This window comes from Dendropsophus ebraccatus, chromosome 4 (assembly GCF_027789765.1).
Source record: "Dendropsophus ebraccatus isolate aDenEbr1 chromosome 4, aDenEbr1.pat, whole genome shotgun sequence".
In the NCBI taxonomy this organism is placed as follows: domain Eukaryota; kingdom Metazoa; phylum Chordata; class Amphibia; order Anura; family Hylidae; genus Dendropsophus; species Dendropsophus ebraccatus.
In genome coordinates, this window is record NC_091457.1 from 54,602,391 (window position 1) to 54,621,221 (window position 18,831).

Genomic DNA, 18,831 nt, shown 5'->3' on the forward strand with positions numbered 1-18,831 from the left:
ATTGGCGTTAAGCTCTTAACATTGTACTTACTAAGCAAGAAGTATTGTCTTCTCCTATTTTGGCCCCAGCACAAAACATCCGATCTGTTAAGCCTTTATAGTATTTTTTACAAACATCATTCTGAAGCACAGGAACTTGCTGCTGCTGAAGTTTTGTAGGAAACGCCACTGGAAATCAAATATTTCTAGGTCATACGTGGCAAAGAACAACATATGAAGGTAAGGATCTGGGTTAGGCTTTAATAAACTACATTCAGGTAGTAGACATGCTTATATGGCTCAGCTTACACTGTCATCATGGTTTAAATGTTTAAAACATACATGATAAAAAGAACCCATTGTGATTCAATTTTTGGAATGGACCTCACTGGTGGGCTGGTGGACAGAACTGAAGAAATGCTAATCTCAAAAAGACCCTTGGAGAACTACAGAAATTAGATGGTTTCTAAACTGAATTAAATAACATTTTGGCAAACTACTTAATATAATGAAAATGAAGACCTATGATGCCAATATAAAAACTATTAGAGGCCAAATGAGTAACTTTTCAATAAAAATAAAAAAAAAGCCTTACCTTAGATTTAGGTCATAAGGTTTCTTAATTGTGTGTCCATTATCTTTTGCAATTGCATCTGTAGTTGCTTTCTTCTCTTTTCCCTTCAACTATTTCATACAGGTATTAGAAACCCCAAGGCTATGTTCACACCATTGAAACGCGGGCATTATTTTATAACAAAGACTGTTATTATACGAATATAATATATAAACGTCCGTTTTCGCTGTCCATGAAAAACAGATGTCATCGTATTGCCCCCCAAAACTTATATAAATCCCCAATATATACTTATTACGGGAAATGCACATAAATGGCTTTTTCCCTGCACTTACTACTGCATCAAGGCTTCACTTCCTGGATAAAATGGTGATGTCACCACCTGACTCCCAGAGCTGTGCAGGCTGTGGCTGCTGGAGGGGATAATGGCAGGGGGACACTGAGAGACACGGGACACTGGAGGGACACTGAGCATCCCTCTGCCATCATCCTCTTCAGTAGCCACAGCCCGCACAGCTCTGGGAGTCGGGTCGTGACATCACTGTTTTATAAAGGAAGTGAAATCACCATTTTATCCAGGAAGTGAAGCCTTGATGCAGAAGTAAGTGCAGGGGAAAAAGCACTTTATAAGCATTTCCCGCAATATGTGTATATTGGGGATTTATATAACTTTTGGGGGCAATACAATACTTAAATAAAAACTTTCGCCAGATTTCTCCTTTAAGTAGGTAATAGACACTTCTTTTATAAAGGATCCATGTACTTGTTCTTAACAACTAAAATATCTTCAAAAATCACCACCAAAGCTCAGATTTATCAACACATTTTCATGTCAGTTCTGTTTTGTCCATCTTTAGAATCCATAGAAATACTAGCTTCTGATAGTTCCAATTTGTTTGTTTTTCTATTTCTGCTGGGGAAATATCAGCAGCTTAGACAAATCTAACCTGCTGATATGTCCCTTTTGCACAGGAGGCGGCAAGGAGGATGTCTTTGGCGCTGTTCTGGTGCAATTAGTACTTTGCTCTCCATAGCATGGATCCAGTCCTCCCCCGGCAGGCCTGCTCCATTCATTATTGTCAGAAAGGGCCAGGCCGGCCAGGGGCAGAATGGCGCTATGGGGGCGGGCAGTGCCCCAGTATGCCTCACCGAACCGTGGAGCAGACTACTAACTATACCGGAATGGCGCCAAAGAGGGAGGTAAGAGACGTACCTTTCTTCTCAGCATCTCCTAAGCAATAAGGATATATCAGCAGGTTAAATTCATCTAACCTGCTGATAGTTCTCCTTTAAATAAACTGGACTAGATGACAACCAAACATGACCAAAGCCAAAAAAACTAGAAACTAAACTTTACCACTTCACTTCATGACAATAGGAAAATAAGAATGAAGCACATAATATTGGACTCACTATTGAGATACCATCCAGTCACTACACATAGGTCGTCCGTTTCCAGTTTACTATCTTCATCTGGGAGACATATAGGCTTTACATGGGAGTTATACTCGAATGGCATTTCTAGTTGGATCAGGGCCACATCAAAGTCCCTGGATGAAGGGTCGTATTGAGGATGTGGAATAACTCGCTTCACTTTCTGCTCCTGAAAAGGCAAAAACGAATTGGTACAATAAGTACAAAATGACAAGTCGTAGCAGGAAGTTACCAACCTCTCTTAAATGGAACATGTCATTAGTAGAGACAAGCAAACTTACCAAAAGTTCGAGTTCAAGCAAACCAGGAGTTAAAAGTTTGTGCTAACCCAAGCTTCTGGCAAGTTCGCTCTAGTCTAAGTTTTTTATGCTAAACTATTTTTTAAAGAAATTTCGGCAACTTTTGTTTTAATTTTCCATGTTACACTTCCTGTTCAGAAAAAAATCTCTTCAGATAAGAGGAAATAAACAAATTTATAATAGGTGAGGCTCAGAGCCCACAATGACTTCTGAATCACAATTTAATTTGGCTAATAACATTTGACTGAAAAAAGTACACTAGGGTAACAGTGGAGTACTGCTGCACAATTTTTGGAACCAAACAAAATTGCACATGAGAAACCACATGTAACCTTTTACTTTGATAATTATTAATAATTTCATTTATATAACACTAGCTTATTCCACAACAGGCTACGTCACTCAAAATGTTCTATCATGTCCCCTCCTACCAATAAAAGATAAAAACAAGAAAAACAAGCTAATTCTGCTTAATAAATATTAAAAGTCCACAATATGTTTCCCCAGTTCCCCAGTTTTGTCACTCAGTAGGTGACTGGCAGAGTGGGCTGTCACTGCCGAAAAAAGTTGTTCTTGGGAAGTGGTGGCGGGATTGTTCAGTGGGGGACCAAGAAACACCTCAGGAGGTCGCCGGGGAAGCAGGTTGAGATAAGAATAGCATCTTTATTATTTTCAATATCAGTGCAGCGGTATATCAAAAGTTGGACGCCGGAGTAGCCCTTTAATATTAGGAATTAGATTAGCTGAAGTGAATAGTTGTACATAACCCATCTGAAATATAGTATGAAGACGTGCCATAGCAGCGTCTAAATACAGTCTTATATAACCACCAAGTGGTCACGGGTGGGTACTGATTCTGATGGACTTGCTACCTTACAATTTGTAATATTCTTATCCTCGGGGCTGGAGACAAAAAGAAGCAGGTCATCGGCATATAGCAACATTTTTTCACTGTCTCCTCGCACTCCGAACCCCTTAAAGGAGCAGCATTGTGCAGGGTTTCAGAGTACACAATTTGTAATATTCTTAGTCCTAGAATTTTCAAAATTCACAGCATTGGGTTTTTAATTTTAAGCTTGTCCTTGTCCTTCTATTGCACTTTAAAAACCAATAATAAAAGTTATGTGTTATTTGTATCAGTACTTGCTAAACTCAGGGTTTCCTTTGTCGCCTAGTGGCAAATACTGATTTGTTGTTTTTTTTGTTTGTTTGTTTTTTTTTTGGGGGGGGGGAGGATTATAACTACTTGGGTCACTGTAGGTTTTTTTTTTTTTGTTCAATTTCTCTACCAGTTATAACTCTCCCGTCTGTGTAGTGGAAGCTGAGCAAGTATTCACACCTGAGCTGTTGTCAATGAATCCAGATCCTGCAGTCCTGCAACAACCAGCACTACATTCTGGAACACCTTACTGAAACAACACACAAAAGGTCAATCACAAGGTCAATGTCACAATAAGGATAACATAAGTCTAATAACTCATACATTCATATAAATCCTTTTCCCAACATCATAGCTATCAGATAAAAGGCCTAAACATATTAACTTACCTTCTTGCGACACAGCTGGCTGATGTAAGGACAAATATCTTAGAAACAATTGCTCCATTACACACATGTTTATAACCAAAACTGATGCTAACATGCCAGGGATATGAGCCTTGCATTGCTTCTTCCGCTGCAGCTATGCTAGGTTGATTGAACCTGGGTGGGTGTAGGGAGACTCCACAATCCTCACCTATAAGAAAAATGGCAGACCTTCTAAATGATGTAGGGACACTAACAGCTCAGTGTGCAGGACATACTGCAGTCACATTGATTCTCAGGATAATGCTCATCCACATACAGCAAGGGTTCCCAGGAATGCCTACCAGATTGCAGTAAACCTTCACTGTTGTTATTGGGATTTAACAACCTGTTGAAAGACCATGATCCACTGACATCATGCTAGAAGTTGCTGTGTTTTAGAATAGAAAAACGGTTAAAAAAAAATGATGGTTTGCATAATAAGGCTGGGTTCACACTACGTATATTTCAGTCAGTATTGTGGTCCTCATATTGCAACCAAAACCAGGAGTGTATTAAAAACACAGAAAGGCTCTGTCCACACAATGGTGAAATTGAGTGGATGGCCGCCATATAACAGTAAATAACAGCCATTATTTCAATATAACAGCCGTTGTTTTAAAATAACAGCAAATATTTGCCATTAAATGGCGGCCATCCACTCAATTTCATCATTGTGTGAACAGAGCCTTTCTGTGTTTTTAATCCACTCCTGGTTTTGGTTGCAATATGAGGACCACAATACTGACTGAAATATACGTAGTGTGAACCCAGCCTTAAACTGACGGTTGTGGCAGGTTTTAAAAGACACACTTATAACACATCCATGGCATGTCTAATTAGCCTTTTTTTTTTTTTTTTACAAAAATGATGGGTTTGTTGGAATGGGAAAAATGATGGGAAAAATTGTGTCGCACACTTTTAGTAAATATGTGGAAACACTAAACCAACAGGGAATATGGACAAAAAAACAAAACAATTTGCTGCCGGGAACATATTAGTAAATCAGACCCAATTTTTCAGAAAACCTGACAAACACTTCATTTTTGTCTAAAAACCTTCCAAGTGGCCATGTTATGGGTGTGTCTTTTAAAACTCAGCACAACTGGCAGATTTGTTAAGAAAAATGTTATTTTTTTGCTGGGTTTTTTATTCTAAAAACCAGTCACTTCAAGAGTGGCGGGATGGTCCGGTTTTGGTTTTGTCCTGTGAAAAGACTTCCAGATTTACTAATGACAACAGGGCATATTAATGAATTTGAAGTAAAAAAACAGACACAACCGACATCAAAATGGCTTAAAATTGACGCATTGTTAGTAAATGAGGTCCAATATGTCAATTTCGACACGTGCAAAAATATTATTGTACAGCATAGAAAATGACTTGCCAAAGTCTTCCACAGTATCTTTACTTCTCAGTGGCTCTCTCCAATGTATATCAGGGTTTACGGAAGCTGTAATATAATAAAAACGTCATAGCTAAAGGTCTCTTTGACTATATGAATTGGTGCAAGGGATACTATCAGATGACTGAAAGAACTAGGACTAGGTTTGCCCTTCTTCATATACTTAATCCTAATGTCTTGCACAAGCTTTTCATCATTTTTCTTTGCAGGAATAATATAGAATTACAGTATCATTTGACATAATGTGAGGCTGAATTTTCCATATGCAACTGTAAACTGTATAAATGTATACACTTTTACATGCAGAAAAAAAGGAATCCTTACAAGATGAAGCCACAAATGAAATGACTGCTTGAAACCCCTTGAAGTTTCCATAATGATCAGAAGTAAATGTGATCTGCATGACGTTGGAGACACTCAGAATTGGGTCAGGAATTTCAAATCCACAGAACTTTCCTTAAAAAAAACAAAAAACAATATTCGCCTTGAAAATGCATGAAGCTTTTTACACATAGCTCAATACTGCAAAATGTGAAAGATACAGAAGATGGCTATGGTACCTGCTCACCTAAAGGTGTCCGTCCTACAGGCTGTCAAACGATATGCTTACAGTTGCCACCTGCTGCCCACCTACAGGAACGTGGGAGGAAGGGGTGGAACGCCAGTGTGCAAGTTCAGAAGGAGTTCATGTGCTGGAGGTCCAGTGTCCCAGGATTTAGAGGTGCTGATCGGTTAGATATGATGCCGCATCAAGGATGATGGGGAACGTAGTAGGTAAAAAAACACTGTTATTTTTCTTTTTAAATAAGTGTCTTTTTACCTACTAGGTTCCCCAACATCCTTGATACTGCATCATATCTGACCGATCAGCGCCTTTACATTCCGGGCAGATGTCTTTTGCAAACAGCAGACGTTGTTTTTTTAGTTGTTCACACAGTTTTGTTTTTCACCATTTTTACTATAAGGGTATATTCACACAGACGGGCTCGCAGCGAGATTATCGCTGCGAGCCCGGCAGGTCCTGGCAGTTCCCATACACTACATACTTGCTGCGGTCTAAACGACCACAGCGAGCTGTAAGCATACTTAACCTGTCCTTGCTGCACGGGTCCGGCGTCCTGCTCTCCTGTCCGGCCAATCAGTGTGTTGCCCAGCCGCAGCCACTGATTGGCCGGGCGGGAGAGCAGGACGCCGGTCCCGTGCAGCAAGGACAGGTAAAGTATGCTTACAGCGGGGGAGCAGAAGGGGTTAAGGGCGGTATAATTACATACTCGCTGCGGTCGTTTAGACCGCAGCAAGTATGTAGTGTATGGGAACTGCCAGGACCTGCCGGGCTCGCAGTGAGATTCTCCGTGTGAATATACCCTTAAAGTGACTCTGTACCCACAATCTGACCCCCCAAACCGCTTGTACCTTAAGATAGCTGCTTTTAATCCAAGATCTGTCCTGGAGTCCGTTCGGCAGGTGATGCAGTTAAGGTCATAAAAAACAACTTTTAAACTGGCAGCCCCGTGCCCTTTGGCCGTGGCTTACATTGTGTATGCATTAGGCTGGCACAACCTCTCTGTCCCTCCTCCCCACCCTCCTTATCATTAGGAATGCTCCTGGCAGATTGCCTACTATTTAGGGATGAGCGAACCGAACCGGTAGATTCTAGAACTAGATTCGTTACGAACTTTGCCAAAAGTTTGGTACTGAACCGAACTTTGAGAAAGTTCGTTACGAATCTGCTCAAAATAACAACGGCAACATAAAATTGTACTTTGTTCACAGAATACAAGGGATTATTACTGCTATAATGCCTTGTAACCTGATTTTCTGTGAAAATCAAGATGTGTGACGTCACTCCCCAGCACCAGGAAGTGCCTCAGCGCACCAGCAGGTTCTCATTGTGTTGCAGGACTTCAGAGAGAGAGGAGCTCCGCAGTAGATAGAGAGAGAAAAGAGACAGATAGATAGCCAAACAACTAGATCGATACAGGGAGAGATAGATAAGGAATACAAAAAGTGTTGGGGAGAGAAGCAGGAGAGAGGAAGAGAAAATAAAGTATAAAGATCCAGGGAAAGCTGAATATAGAAGATAAGCTGATACATAGGGAGGGAGACATTGAACCAGCTCCTGTCCCGTGACTGAAAGTACACGCTACAAGTTGCTGCTCTGCTGGGTGCCGTCAACTTTGATTACACGTGCCAAAAAAAATTTGTCTATCATAAGCTGTGAAGTAACGTATAGCAGCAACAGTAATTGAAGCCCTCCACAGAGTGTGAGGCGTAGTCAGCGGGCCACAAAACCTGTCCGTTTCTGCTTTGCTGGGTGCCGTCAACCCTGTTTAGCCGCAACAAAAAAAGTTTTTAAAAAAAGTTAAAAAAAAAAAAAAAGTTTAAAAAAGTTTAAAAAAAAATAAAAATCTATCAAAAAAACTAAAAAAAAAAAAATTGTTTCTCATAAGCTGTTATAGGTGAAGTAACATATAGCAGCAAAAGTTAGTGAAGCCCTCCACAGAGTGTGAGGCGAAGTCAGCGGGCCACAAAATCTGTCCGTTTCTGCTCTTCTGGGTACTGTCAACTTTGTTTAGCCGCACCAAAATAAAATTGTTTTTCATAAGCTGTTATAGGTGAACTAACGTATAGCAGAAAAAGTAATTGAAGCCATCCATAGAGTGTGAGGCGAAGTCAGCAGGCCACAAAACCTGTCCGTTTCTGCTTTGCTGGGTGCCGTCAAGCCAAAAAGCATCACTGATTGAAACTTTGTGCCTTCCGGCCAATAACTCACTTGTTAATTTTTTTTTTTTAATTCTCATTTCATTTTCCACCAACCAAATCATTATGTCCAAGTGTCCTACTTCCAGCACTTCACAGGCAAGGACTGCCGCAGCAGGCGGTGAGGGTAGGAGAAGTGGCAGCCGTGGTAACAGGCCAACAGAACCACACAGCCAGAGGTTCTAGATTGGTTTACCCAATCCTCAACATCCACCGCCCAAAGCTCCCAAACGAGAAGTCAACCATCGGCTGGATCATCGGACACCACCCTTACATGGGACGGTCAGCGAGAGTCCTCTGCCCTGTCCCCTGTTATTACTATGCCACTCACCTTCGGGGAACCTTCTTCCAGGGAACTCTTGGCAAACCTTGAGCTGCCCTTGGACTCTCTACCATTTTTTAGTGATGAGAAGAAGGAGGAGGAGGAAGCCCCCAAAAGTCAGCGGGTGGAAGGTGCTGAGACTCCAGAGGAGGTGTTGGCTGTAAGCGGTCAACATAGCCAGGGAGGGGCATCCAGTGCCACACCCGATATCCTGTCCAGCCACTGGAGAAAATTAGTAGTGTTGAGGATGATGATGTCGCTGATCGGACGTGGCGCCCTCAATCAGCATTATCATCGTCATCATCAGGGGAGGAAATAGTAGGTGCAACCGACGCAGCAACATCCCACTGTTGCAAGGAACCGAGGCACAAGAGGGAGGGGTAGGAGACAACCTACCAGGCAGAGTTCCTTACCTGTAAGCCTTGGTCCTGAGAGGGCACCCTCAAGCAGCAGTGGCAGTGAACAGGCCACAAGACCCCCCGTGGCTGTCAGCAAACCGCGGTCCTCTGTTGTCTGGCAGTTCTCCCACCTGGGGACAGATAAGCACATCGCTCTGTGCCTGCTGTGCAATGAGAGGGTCAGTCGTGGTAGGGGTGACAATCTTGGCACAACATCAATGCGAATGCATATGGAAAGGCAACACCAACAGGCCTGGAAGACCGTGACCCCAATACCACCTCCTGTCAGGATGCACCATACACTGTAGATCCCATCATGCAACATCCTCTCAGTAGAACTCAGGCCTCAGGTGCCAGCAGCAGCAGCACAGTGTCACTGCCATCTACATCCCTAATGAGGCAGCAATCCCTGACCGAATCCATGGCTAAACGTCAGGTGTACTCCAGCAGCCATCCCATGGCCCAGAAACTAACCGGACACCTGGTTAAGCTGCTGGTGCTTCAGTCCCTGCCGTTCAACCTTGTGGACTCCCAGCCTTTCAGGGATTTCATGGCGTGTGCGCACCCCAGATAGTGAATCCCCAGCCGCCACTACATCTCTGGCAAAGCTGTCCCATCACTGCACAGTTATGTGAAGAGAAAGGTTGGTGACTCATTGGGACTCTCGGTGTCCAAGAGAGTGCACCTGAGTGCTGATGTCTGGTCCTCTAATTATGGGCAAGGGCAGTACATATCCGTTACTGCCCATTGGGTCATTATCCTCCCAGGAGACCATCAGGAAGTTGGCCCATTCTTGCCACTGTCACCTCCACGGTGCTTTAAGGGTCCAGCAGCGGGAAGCACAAGTTCTGCCTCCACCACCACTGCAGTCCAACCTGCCCCGGTGTCTTACCACCGATGTCAGGCCCGGGGCTCTCAGGCTGTCCTTTATTTGGTGAGCCTGGGTGAACAGAGCCACAGTGGGCAAGAGCTCCTCTGGACCATCAGGGAGGAGATAGCTGAATGGCTGACCCAACAACAACTAACGGTGGGAAGTGTCGTAGCAGACAACGGGAGGAACATTATCTCTGCAGTTCAGCGGGGAGGGCTGACACATACACCTTGTATGGCACATGTGATCAACCTCATAGTGCAGAGGTTTCTCCAATCATTTCATGCACTACATGACCTTATGAGGATGTCACGCAGAGTGCGCAAACATTTCAGCCACTCCTACGCTGCAAGGAACACCCTGCTCAGAATCCAGAGACAGCGTGGTATGCCCCAACATCGGCTAATCTGCGACTTGCCAACAAGCTGGAATTCTGCGCTCCATATGCTCGAGCGCCTGTACGAACAAAGGTCAGCCGTTACAGACTACCTCATGGGGCAATCAGGCAGCTTCACGCCACACTGCGACTTCCAAGTCACACACTGGCAGTTAATGCGGGAAGTCTGCCAATTGCTGATCCCTTTTGAGGACGCGACTCTTTGTGAGCAGGCAGGACTATGGGATCAACGACATCATCCCACTTCTGAACATCGCCTTGAGCCCAGAGCTGCATGAAGTGCAGATAGAGGTTGAGGAGGAGGAAGATGTCTACGCCCAGCCATTCCGCACACCGCCACCTGGCTTCTCTGCCTCTCCATCACAGGAGGAGATGGAGGATGAGAAGGTAGAGGAAGAGGAGGAAGACCTACTCGCGTTTTTGTGAGCGGGTACTAACTGTTCTTGAGGTATTTTGTTGATATCATGAGAGTAGTAAAATCTTGCACCGCAAATCCCGATGGGGTTCTTCTGTGTGCAAATGATTTCACGCCTCTCATGCAGTCACTCGTAGAATAAGGCTGTCTATGGGGTATATATCACAGAGGCTGCTGTCCTTCAACTGTGATATAGAAAACCACCACAGTTAGTTACAGCAACAAACAGTTGCTGAAAGGCAGGTTATCTTGCCTTATTTACGGGTGTCTTTACAATGGGAGGATTTTTTGGGGTTCTCTGCAGCCTAAAATCCACAGCCCATCGTTGGCTGATTTTATGGCCCCTTCAGTACTATGGGGCCGGACGCAAACACCCAGTTCAGCGCAGAACTGAGTACAGTATGTCCGGACGGCACCCTAGTACTGAACGCCGTTTGGGGAACGGTATAAAAATGCCCTGTGGATTTTACTCAGCAGACCCGCAGCCACGTGTGAAAGTACCCATAGGGTGAGGTTTTTTGGAAGTGACAAAAGCGAAGGAGGGAGGTCACTCCCATACCCCATCAGGGGTTTTTCCCCTACCCATTTTAAAAGATAAGTCCAAGCAATCAATAACTTTCTGTGCCCTTACTTGACCCAGAACCTTATAAATTGCCCGGACTTATCCTTTAAGCCAGCTGGTAACAGCACTAAAAAAAACACAAAAGCATACATCGATTGGATTGGACGCTACACTCGGTTAGGACATCAAACTGGTGTTAAAAAGATATATGTAGCCATAGGCCTATATTCAACAGGTTTAACGCCAGAGTAGTTGCGTCAATTTGTAAAGCAAGTGCCAGTAAGGTGTCAATTTCATGAAAATTGGACACGTATTTTTGGATAATGGAACTGGGATAATGCCTTTTTAAATGTCCTTTCTTCTCCTCATGGATTCTGTGGGTGAGGTTGTCTGTTTATTTAACCGTATCCATATCCTACTAGACTAGCTGTAATGTTAGAGGGGTTTTTTAACGTTGACTGTCCTGTGCTAAACTCTACATCAACATTTTGTCATTTATAAAAAATTATTTTTACAATCGTGCATATTCTTAGCTTCCAACTTAAGTTCTCTGTACTAGGCCCTTCTGGGTCCAAAAGAATACTGCTCCTACTAATGCCACCGCCGTCAATTGTCTATTTGGAAACATACTGCGTGCAATTAAGAGCTGCTGAAGCTGCCTCCTCAACTTGTCTGTTCTCAACAATACTGGCCTGGGTGCAATCAACTGCTGCCTCCTCCTGCTGCTCAACTTGTCTCTTCTCAACTATACTGGCCTGAGAGGCGAGCAATCAACTGCTGCCCTCTACTCCTCCTGCTCCTCAACTTGTCTGTTCTCAACAATACTGGCCTGGGTGCAATCAACTGCTGCCTCATCCTGCTGTTCCTCAACTTGTCTGTTCTCAACAATACTGGCCTGGCTGCAATCAACTGCTGCCTCCTCCTCCTGCTCCTCAACTTGTCTGTTCTTAACAATACTGGCCTGGGTGCAATCAACTCCTGCCGCCTCCTGCTGCTCAACTTGTGTCTTCTCAACAATATTGGCCTGAGAGGTGAACAATCAACTGCTGCCTTCTCCTCCTGCTACTCAACTTGTCTCTTCTCAACAATACTGGCCTGAGAGGCGAGCAATCAACTGCTGCCTCCTCCTCCTGCTGCTCAACTTGTCTCTTCTCAACAATACTGGCCTGAGAGGCTAACAATCAAGTACTGCCTTCTCCTCCTGCTACTCAACTTGTCTCTTCTCAACAATACTGGCCTGGCTGCAATCAACTGCTGCCTCCTCCTGCTGCTCCTCAACTTGTCTGTTCTCAACAATACTGGCCTGGGTGCAATCAACTCCTGCTTCCTCCTGCTGCTCAACTTGTCTCTTCTCAACAATACTGGCCTGAGAGGCGAGCAATCAACTTCTGCCTCCTCCTGCTCCTCAACTTGTCTGTTCTTAACAATACTGGCCTGAGAGGCGAGCAATCAACTGCTGCCTCCTCCTCCTCCTCCTGCTGCTCAACTAGTCTCTTCTCAACAATACTGGCCTGAGAGGTGAGCAATCAACTTCTGCCTCCTCCTGCTCCTCAACTTGTCTGTTCTTAACAATACTGGCCTGGGTGCAATCAACTCCTGCCTCCTCCTGCTGCTCAACTTGTCTCTTCTCAACTATACTGGCCTGAGAGGCGAGAAATCAACTGCTGCCTCCTCCTGCTGCTCCTCAACTTGTCTGTTCTCAACAATACTGGCCTGGCTGCAATCAACTGCTGCCTCCTCCTGCTGCTCCTCAACTTGTCTGTTCTCAACAATACTGGCCTGAGTGCAATCAACTCCTGCCTCCTCCTGCTGCTCAACTTGTCTCTTCTCAACAATACTGGCCTAAGAGGCGAGCAATCAACTTCTGCCTCCTCCTGCTCCTCAACTTGTCTGTTCTTAACAATACTGGCCTGGGTGCAATCAACTCCTGCCTCCTCCTGCTGCTCAACTTGTCTCTTCTCAACTATACTGGCCTGAGAGGCGAGCAATCAACTGCTGCCTCCTCCTGCTGCTCCTCAACTTGTCTGTTCTCAACAATACTGGCCTGGCTGCAATCAACTGCTGCCTCCTCCTGCTGCTCCTCAACTTGTGTGTTCTCAACAATACTGGCCTGGGTGCAATCAACTCCTGCCTCCTCCTGCTGCTCAACTTGTCTCTTCTCAACAATACTGGCCTGAGAGGCGAGCAATCAACTGCTGCCTCCTCCTGCTGCTCAACTTGTCTCTTCTCAACAATATTGGCCTGAGAGGCGAACAATCAACTGCTGCCTTCTCCTCCTGCTACTCAACTTGTCTCTTCTCAACAATTATTATTATTTTCAAACTTTTATTTTTTACATTTTTTTAAAATTGTAATAGCAACTGCAACTAAACAAAACTATACCCTATCACACATCTACTAGAATGTAGCTGCATTCAGCCGTTATTGCAAGGTTCGTTTTAGGTTCGGTTCGGCCGAATCCGAACTTCACGAAAGTTCACCGGATCGAACCGAACCGAACTTTTCAAAAAATCGCTCATCCTTACTACTATTCATCAGCTGTGTGAGCACGGCACATGGGCTGGATGGTTAATGCATCTGTGTAGTTTTCCCTGCAGAGGAATAGGAAAAATGGTGAAGAGGGTGGGGAGGAGGGACGGAGAGGTTGTGCTAGCCTAAATGCATACACAAACTAAGCCACGGCCATAGGGCACAGGGCTGCCAGTTTAAAAGTTGTTTTTTAGGACAGTAACTGCATCACCTGCTGAACAGACCCCAGGACAGATCTTAAAAGCAGCTATCTGAAGGTACAAGCGGTTTGGGGGGGGGCAGATTGTGGGTACAGAGTCGCTTTAAATTCAATGGACTTTTAATTAACAACACACCCAAATACCAATTAGCCCACCGAAACTAAATATTTTTTATTGCACGGACATCATTTTAAACGGAGAGGGAAAAAACATTGTGTGAACAAAGCCAAATGAGGGTGGTGTTTGTAATATCAAAGCTAGGTCCCCCTAACAGTATTTTGTGGCCGTCTTTCTGGCCGGCCGTCAAAAAGACTATTTTCTTGTGATAGTGATTGTGGCCATCATTACCAACTGATGGCTGTCCATTTTTACAAAGTGGGAACATAGCCTTACTGTATTACCCTCGATTCACACGTTGTAAGAGTGCGGCTGTATTTGCGGCTGTAATTGTGCGGCGGTATTTTTGGTGGTTCGTGTGTATGCTGGGAAGTATAGGATATGCGGCTGCACAGTGCACACTATGTATGAATCTACGGCCCTATCGTAAACGGACCCGTAAAAAATGAACAAGACCATTATTTGCGGCTGGACATGCGGCCGAGGATTGACAGGCGGTCCGTACGGAGTACTTCAAAAATAGCCGGCAATGATGCCGAATGCCGATGCCTCTAATAGTTACTATATTAAATTAATCAAAGACATTTTATTTGTAATCAAGACACTTTCGTTGATCAATAATTTATTTCTAACGAATCCATCATTTTGCAATTAAATATACTGTTAAAAAAAATAGATATATAAATAAATGTATATTTATCTATATATTTATTTTTTGACAGTATATTTAATTGCACAATGATGGATTCGTTAGAATTAAATTATTGACAAACGAAACTGAATTTATTTCCAAGAAAATGTGTTTTATTCATTAAATATTAATTAGTACAGGAAGCTCTATAAGCCGTTAATTCATATTGCCGGCAATAGAGCTTTCTGTACTAATCATCACTTAACTTTAATGAAAACATCAAATGTTTCTTCTAATTATGTTATGACAATAACATTATTAGAAGAAACATTTAGAATTATATGTGCGCTCAGCTGATTGGCTGTTCGGCTGAGCGCACATATAATGAGCCGGTCCGCAGTACAGTGACTTCATTGTGCTGCGGACCAGCGAAGAGGACACATCGGGGTGAGTATAGAGCTCTCCCCACCCCCTCCCCAGCACTGCACCCCTCCCAGCAAGGAAGGGGGGTCAGTTAACCCCTTCCTTGCTGGGATGGGTGCAGTCTGACATCAGTCTGGCCCCCAGGGGGTTAAGGGGGATGCAATACATCCTCCCTTAACCCCTTGGGGGCCAGACTGTAAGCAGCGATCTGTAAAGATGCTGCATACTGTAAGGTGCACAACACCGCTCACAATAATGGGTGTGGTGCTCCTGTTTGTGTGTTTTTTGTGTGTTTCTCCCTTTTTGTTTTTCAGATATCGGTATCCTGTGGATTACGTCGGATTCCGTGGACTACGTCGATGACCAGCGGTTGTTCTTTGAATTTTTTAAATAAAATGGTCAATGAGGGGTGTGGGGGTGTTTTTATTTGAATAAAAAAATTTGTAAACTTGTGTCTTGTCTTTATTTCTTTACTTTTTAGACTTAGTAGTGGAAGCCGTCTAATAGACGGAATCCATTACTAAGTTGGGGCCTAGTGTTAGCCGGTATAAAATGGCTAACACTAACCCCCCTATTATTACCCCAGTACCCAATGCCACCAGGGGTACTGGGAAGAGCCGGGTGCCAGTGGTCCCGGAGCGTCAAAATTGGCGCTCCTGGACCGGGCGGCAGCAGGCTGGTAAGATTTAGGCTGGGGAGGGCCTAAACCAATGGCTCTTCCCACCCTGGTGTTACCAGGCTGCTGTCGTTTGGTTTTTAACCCGGCTGGTTATAAAAATAGGGGGGACCCTATGCGTTTTTTTTTTAATTATTTATTTATTTAAAAAAAAATTCGCATAGGGTCCCCCCTATTTTTATAACCAGCCGGGTTAAAAACCAAACGACAGCAGCCTGGTAACACCAGGGTGGGAAGAGCCATTGGTTTAGGCCCTCCCCAGCCTAAATATTACCAGCCTGCTGCCGCCCGGTCCAGGAGCGCCAATATTGACGCTCCGGGACCACTGGCACCCGGCTCTTCCCAGTACCCCTGGTGGCATTGGGTACTGGGGTAATAATAGGGGGTTAGTGTTAGCCATTTTATACCGGCTAACACTAGGCCCCAACTTAGTAATGGATTCCGTCTATTAGACGGCTTCCACTACTAAGTCTAAAAAGTAAAGAAATAAAGACAAGACACAAGTTTACAAATTTTTTTATTCAAATAAAAACACCCCCACACCCCTCATTGACCATTTTATTTAAAAATTTCAAAGAACAACCGCTGGTCATCGACGTAGTCCACGGAATCCGACGTAATCCACAGGATACCGATATCTGAAAAACAAAAAGGGAGAAACACACAAAAAACACACAAACAGGAGCACAACACCCATCATTGTGAGCGGTGTTGTGCACCTTACAGTATGCAGCATCTTTACAGATCGCTGCTTACAGTCTGGCCCCCAAGGGGTTAAGGGAGGATGTATTGCATCCCCCTTAACCCCCTGGGGGCCAGACTGATGTCAGACTGCACCCATCCCAGCAAGGAAGGGGTTAACTGACCCCCCCTTCCTTGCTGGGAGGGGTGCAGTGCCGGGGAGGGGGTGGGGAGAGCTCTATACTCACCCCGATGTGTCCTCTTCGCTGGTCCGCAGCACAATGAAGTCACTGTACTGCGGACCGGCTCATTATATGTGCGCTCAGCCGAACAGCCAATCAGCTGAGCGCACATATAATTCTAAATGTTTCTTCTAATAATGTTATTGTCATAACATAATTAGAAGAAACATTTGATGTTTTCATTAAAGTTAAGTGATGATTAGTACAGAATGCTCTATTGCCGGCATATGAATTACCGGCTAATAGAGCTTTCTGTACTAATTAATATTTCATGAATAAAACACATTTTCGTTTAAATAAATACAGTTTCTTTGTTCAATAATTTAATTCTAACGAATCCATCATTGTGCAATTAAATATACTGTCAAAAAATAAATATATATATAAATATACATTTATTTATATATATATTTATTTTAACAGTATATTTAATTGCAAAATGATGGAATCGTTTACATTTAATTATTGAACAATAAAAGGGACTTTATTAGACAGAAAATGTGTTTTATTAATTCAATATATTAACCATGAGAGACATCGGCTATACTGCAGAGGATCGCAAACCCCGGTAATAGCGATTCATGTAAACTGTGTTCCCTGCTTTCCCAGATGCATCCAGAGGTGTTTCCATCACTTTCTTAACATTTTATTTGTTATTTTTAGTTGAACCAGATTTCCAAGTAAATGACCGTATGTTTTGAGCCGCATGTCTATTTTTTCCCACGGCCGGAGTTTCACCCGCACATTTACAGCCGCATAAAAAATACAGCCGCACAGTTACAGCGTGTGAATCCAGCCTTATATTATACTGTGATATAGCAATAAATGCTGTTGTTTTAAAAATAAGAAAATATAAGAAACTTTTTCATGTATTTTAACAGAAAAGTATTTTTTTCCTCTTATTACGCCACCAAACTTTTATTCACTCTGGACTTGCGGCTGGATATCAGATTACATGCTACCCATACAAGTCTATGAAAGGGGAGATGTGAGGAGAAAGATCAAACAGAGACTACAGAGAGACTGTATAGATCTTACTGTGAATATTAATTTATGGGAGATCACACAGAGGCTAGGCCTCACCCACCCACCCCGCCTGCAGAGCAGAAATCTAATGAATCATGACAATACGCGAAGTTATATTATATTACAAAAAGTTGTATGCCATAAAGAATATTAGGAAATTGCTTATATAGCAGCTAAAAGGAGACTTTTCCATTGTAAATTATGCAATAGGCAAAAAAATATATAACAACCACAATTGCTAACCTGCAACCACGGTTTCTTGAAGGTCATGGTAAACAATCAAGTAATCAAAAATGCACTTGTCACTCTGTTCAATTTCAAATGCTAGAAAGGTTACCTGGAAAAGCAGAATAAGTGAATAAGTGAGGCTGTGAGTAATGGCTTCAGTGGAGCACATCTAATAATAAAAATAAGAACAGTAGTATTATTTTCTTACCACAAGGAGGGCAAAAATAAGCCTGATCATGGCCAATTTTGCCCCACTGGTTTGCAAAACTTTCACAGTTGATCCTACAGAAGCACTCTGCAAAATTCACTTGATCAGATTAAAGGGGTTATCCAGAGAACAGGAAAGGTTTTACCTCTTTTTCTCTCTAGTGCTCCACTTCGTTACTCTGCCCTTTTGTGCTAATACTTCCACAGATGAGAGAGCATGTTGCGGGCAGTGATCAATAGCTGCCCGATGTTACCAATGTCATGGCAACACCAGGCAGCTATTGGACACTGTGTGTGGGTGCAGGCATGGTTTAGCCCACACGCAATGCTTGCAGCACCCGCAACATGCTCCCACCCCTTCTCCTCTGCAGACGTTATTTGCACTGACGGGCAGAATGAGGAAGTAAAGCAATTGGAAAGCAGAAGAGGTTGGACCTTTTTTGCTTTTCGGATAACCCCTTTAACCTTCTGTATTAAAGGAGAAGTCCGGTCAAATTTTTTATTAAAGTATTGTATTGCCCCCCAAAAGTTATACAACTTCCCAATACACACTTATTATGGGAAATGCTTATAAAGTGTTTTTTTTCCCCTGCACTTACTACTGCATCAAGGCTTCACTTCCTGGATAACATGGTGATGTCACGACCCGACTCCCAGAGCTGTGCGGGCTGTGTCTGCTGGAGAGTATGATGGCAGGGGGACACTGAGGGACACAAGGAACTTGAGGGACACTGAGCATCCCCCTGCCATCATCCTCTCCAGCAGCCACAGCCCGCACAGCTCTGGGAGTCGGGTCGTGACATCACCATTTTATCCAGGAAGTGAAGCCTTGATACAGTAGTAAGTGCAGGGAAAAAAACACTTTATGTGCATTTCCTGTAATAAGTGTATA

The 18,831-nt window shown here is 43.6% G+C and overlaps 1 protein-coding gene across 1 annotated transcript in view; it reads right to left on the reverse strand.

The window, feature by feature from the left end:
- The window catches only part of OVCH2 (ovochymase 2), a 72,644-nt gene that overhangs the window by 11,498 nt on the left and 42,315 nt on the right, over window positions 1-18,831 (reverse strand). Inside the window, exons 15-21 of the mRNA XM_069967883.1 lie at window positions 17,748-17,841; window positions 5,579-5,710; window positions 5,237-5,302; window positions 3,835-4,021; window positions 3,626-3,695; window positions 1,967-2,156; window positions 32-168 (exon numbers count right to left, since the gene is read on the reverse strand). Of these exons, the coding sequence (XP_069823984.1) occupies window positions 32-168; window positions 1,967-2,156; window positions 3,626-3,695; window positions 3,835-4,021; window positions 5,237-5,302; window positions 5,579-5,710; window positions 17,748-17,841 (876 nt within the window). The remainder of the gene's footprint in view (window positions 1-31; window positions 169-1,966; window positions 2,157-3,625; window positions 3,696-3,834; window positions 4,022-5,236; window positions 5,303-5,578; window positions 5,711-17,747; window positions 17,842-18,831) is intronic.